Source organism: Elephantulus edwardii, unplaced genomic scaffold (genome assembly GCF_000299155.1).
Source record: "Elephantulus edwardii isolate Elephantulus edwardi_28Jun2011 unplaced genomic scaffold, EleEdw1.0 scaffold00082, whole genome shotgun sequence".
Lineage (NCBI taxonomy): Eukaryota > Metazoa > Chordata > Mammalia > Macroscelidea > Macroscelididae > Elephantulus > Elephantulus edwardii.
Genome location: NW_006399832.1, coordinates 7,750,528 through 7,754,984, shown reverse-complemented (window position 1 = coordinate 7,754,984; position 4,457 = coordinate 7,750,528). Strand labels below are relative to the sequence as shown.

General features: G+C 38.5%; 1 protein-coding gene across 1 annotated transcript in view; it reads right to left on the bottom strand.

The window, feature by feature from the left end:
• Positions 1 to 628: 628 nt before the first annotated feature.
• Positions 629 to 4,457, bottom strand: part of ZCCHC9 (zinc finger, CCHC domain containing 9) — a 14,300-nt gene continuing 10,471 nt past the window's right edge. The window contains exons 4-5 of the mRNA XM_006889860.1: positions 3,835 to 3,903; positions 629 to 781 (exon numbers count right to left, since the gene is read on the bottom strand). Of these exons, the coding sequence (XP_006889922.1) occupies positions 663 to 781; positions 3,835 to 3,903 (188 nt within the window). The 3' untranslated portion in view covers positions 629 to 662. The remainder of the gene's footprint in view (positions 782 to 3,834; positions 3,904 to 4,457) is intronic.

The window sequence follows — 4,457 nt, the reverse complement described above, 5'->3', positions numbered from 1 at the left end:
AGTGGCTAAAGCAATGGGATCAAGTATCTCCGAGATGATACGGATGGCATGGGACGGACAGGGTTCCTTCAGATCTTTGTTCACATGGTCGCTATGAGTCATAGTCAACCCGACAGCACTTAACAACTGCCCTCTTACAGAGTATCATATAAACATAATTTTCACATGTGCTGGGATACTAGGAAAATATTCGTGTGACTTCCTTTATTGTGGTGCCCTGGAACCAAACCACATGGTATTTCAGAGGAACACTCAGAAGGAAAGAACAATAGTAACGACTTTATTATTATTTTAAAAATATATCATTTTTTTTTGCAATTACAAATACATCTTTGTTGTATAATAATAATAAATTTAAATAATAATAAATTTTCTATTTTGAAGAAAACTGAACACCACTCTCATCAATCCATAGGTTTGTTTTTAGGAAAAGGTGACTTAAAATTAAGTATCATAATTTCTTAGTTGTTTCTAAATTTTGCCTATTAAGCAGGTTTTAAAGAGTTCAATTCAAACACCTTAAACTTTTATCAATGCTGTTCTCCAAAAACTGGTAGAAATACTCCTTAACAAGCCGAACTCAGGAAACGGTTGACGGATATGTCCAGATCATCATCATACAGACCCCTTTGAAAGTCTCAATCCATCTCATGAAATAAGCATCAGAAATTAACAACTTTGGGTGTCTTTGTTTTGGGTTTCTGGGGTTTAGGAGCATCCGAAATTTCTTCATAGTCGGCACTCATTCCCTTTGCCCAGCGACCAACTGTGACCATTCGATCTATAAAAGAAAAGTTGGAATGTAAGAAAGAGAATGTAATTGAACACATCCATGTAGAATGGTACTGAGTGAGCAAAAGGAACTCATATTGACATGAATAATCACAAGAAGACACCATCACTAAAGGAAAGTGAGCAATTCTGTAATTGATTATAACCCTTGATTTCAAAGTACCACAGGCAATTTCTCATCCCAATTAGGGAAATGCAGCAACTACTTTACGATGCACAAATTGATGAGAAAGCTCTTTCATTCTTTTCCAGAATTCATCATTATAGTCAATGAATTCCAAGAGTCTGTAAACAGCAAGACATATGAAGCATCAGCTTTAAATGCACAAGATTCCACCTGTGAAATTATACAACATCTGCTTGTCAGTCTTGTCACTTGGAAAGTGGCAATCCTCCCAGGAGGGAGACTTCAAATCCACTTCAGCATTTCAATCTTACTGCCTACAATGTAGTAAAAACTATCTTTTTTCTAGACAACTCTGTAAACAATAACTTTGGTTTTGACAATTAACTTTAGGGGTATGTCAGAATGCCCCTTGGTGGCAAGGATAACCAAAAAAGCATAGTCCTGGATACTCTGGGCATATTGTTATGAGAGGCTATTCCTTGGAGAAGGGCGTCATGCTCAGAAAGGTGGAGGGCTGGTGAAAGAAAGCAAAACCCCCAACCAGATGGATTGACACAGGAAATGCTGTAATGGGCTCATGTATTTTAGAAATTGAGTACATCACAGGATAGAGCAGGGTTCAGAACCCTTGCTCACAGGTTCACTATGAGTCATACTTGACTCAATAGCACCTAACAACAACAAGAATGGGCAACAAATTCTGTATTCTACTTTGACTATATGAATAAAAAAGAAATGGTATTACAGCCTTTATTTTTACCCTAGGAGACTCTATTGCAGTTCTTATGGTATAGTTTATAGTATCCTATCTTGCTAAATGAAGAAGACCTTACACAAGACGTAATGACAGTGTCTCCACCAAAGGACTCAAAGGATGATAATGTCAAGGATGACAATGATGGTGCAGCACAGGGCAGAGTTCAGATCTATCGTTCAGAGGGTCACTGAGTCATACAATACTTGACAGCACTTAACATCAACAATAAGCCTGCTAATGTCTCTAGTGATTTCTCAGAAGAAAAACAGGCAGGCATCTTTTCCCGTTAAAATTTGCCGCCATTGTTACGTGCCCTCAAATCAAATACAAATTATAGTGAGCCTGCCAACAACAGATCTGAACCCTGCATGCACCATCCTCACATCTCCCAAACGCTTTACTCCACTGGTACACTGTGTCAACCGATGTTGTTGAAGGCCTTCCACTCTTCTGCTGACCCTTTAATTTTCCCAACATGATGTTTCTTTGCAAGGACTGGCCCTTTATGATGACATGTCCAAAACATGTGAAACAAAGTTTTACCCTCCTGGTCTCTAAGGAAATCCTGGCTGCACTTACTCCGAGACAGACCTGTTTGTTCTTTTGGCAGTCCATGGGATATTCAGTACTCTTCCCCAACACCACAATTTAAAGGTATTGATTATTCTTCTGTCATCTTAGTCACTGCCTAATTTTCAGATACACAGGAAGCAACTGAAAAGGCCATAGCTTGGATCACATGCACTGTAGTTTTTAAACTGACATCTTTGCTCTTTAGCACTATGGAGTGGTCCTTGACAACAGACTGTTCCAACCCAACACATCTTTTGATTTTTTGACTATTGCTATCATGGGTATTGATTGCAGACCCAGGTAAAATGAAATCACTGGCCACATCAATTTTTTCTCCTTCTATCATGATGCAGCCTATTGGCTCAGTGGTGAGGACTTCTGTTTCCTCAATGTTGAGATGTGATCCGTATTGAAGGCTGTAGTCTTTGATGTTCTGCAGTAAGTGCTTGAAGTCTTATACACTTTCTGCAAGCAAGCTTTACAGCCTTGGAAATGAGTTGGAATTGACTTGGTGGCAGTGAGTCTGACTTTTGAATACTTCCCTGCTTTTGTTCAAACAGATTTTTCTCTCTGTCACTGCAGAGTTGGAACCAACTAAGCTGACCTGGAAGGTTTTCAGAGGCTATAAACAACACAGGAAGAGACCTCCCATCTTTCTCCTGACGAGCGGCTGATGGATTCAAACTGCCAGAAATGGTCTGTCTTGAAGTTAGCAGGGCAATTCCCTACGGACTATAACACCAGGACTCCACAAAGATTACTGTTATTCTAAAGCAGACAAACCAACATAATAACTGTTTCTACTTCACCTCAAGTCTGTCATAGGTATCACTCATATGCACTCATTGCTACAGAGTTGGAACTGATTCACAGCTGACCCTCCAGCAGGTTTTTAGAGGCTGTAAACTACACAGGAAGAGACAATCCATCTTCCTCCTGTGAGGCTGGTGGACCTGAACTGCTGGAGAGGTGCTGCCTTTGGTTAACAGCACTACTCCCTATAACTCTGCTGCCCGAACTCTGAATACAGAACATTAAGTTTTCTACTACCATAACTATCATTTCATTAGAAAGAAAGTAACTGGTTAGATGCTGTCTGAATAATACACTGTTAATATTTTTATCAGTTTTCACAATCAATGCCGAACCCTCTGGGTACACACAAAGCAAAATACATGAGGCCACTCCATCCCAAGAAAACTGAAAGCTATTTTCATATTTTGTTATTTTTCTCTTGGCGCATCAAGACTTTTTAGTAAGGAGCAGAATTAACTGGCTTTATAATTAATTATACATGATTAAATTCATTAGTTAAGAAATGCAAGCATTTAGAAATAAAATACTTTGTAAAGTCCTGCTTCTCTAAGGCTGAATGGTTATGCTTTTGTTTTTTTTTTAAAAAACTGAGAACAGGAGCTAATGTTCAGTTACTCAGTGATGTGTGGACAGTGAAGTGATTAAGTCATCACTGTAGCAGGACAATAAACTGCCTTCCAACTAATGGTGCTCAATGAAGGTTACTAACAACAAATGCCACAGAGAAGTACTAGTCTCACCCATACTAAACTGACTGTAGTTATCTTACCTGAATTCTTATTTTCAGGGCAATCTTTCTGATAATGTTCCACAGAGCCACAAAGTCTGCAGCCACCACCTATTAAAAGAACACAATTATTAAGTACTATCTCATATTTGAATAAACCTTTTATTGTTTCAAAATACTTTCATATTGTTTCTGAGCCCATCACTCTCAATAATTAAGGTCACTTTTTTTACACAAGTAGGTGCAACATTTCTATTAAGCTCACTCTCTGTTCCTCTTAACTTTACAAAGCATAAAACTGCACCTACCTATTGCTTCTTACAACTAGTCTTCTAGGGTGAAGCAGGGAAGAGAACAGAAATATGATGGAGGCACTTTTCCTGTCGAGTGTCAAAGAGGTATGCACAGAAGGCTGAATCTTAGAAATGGTCAAGGTCCAGCAGCTCTAAAAGCTGTAAGTAAAAGCTATATGCAGAATGTCCAGAGGTGGGGTTATTTTTTTTGGGTTTTGGTGGGTTGCTGGTTTTTTTTCAGATCCTCTCTTGAATTGATCTTTCTCTACACTTTTTATATTTTACAAACTATACTTTTAAATTTAACACTAGTACAGATTCAAACCTAGAGTTGCTGTAATCAAGGATGCTATGGGCAGAATATTAAATGAT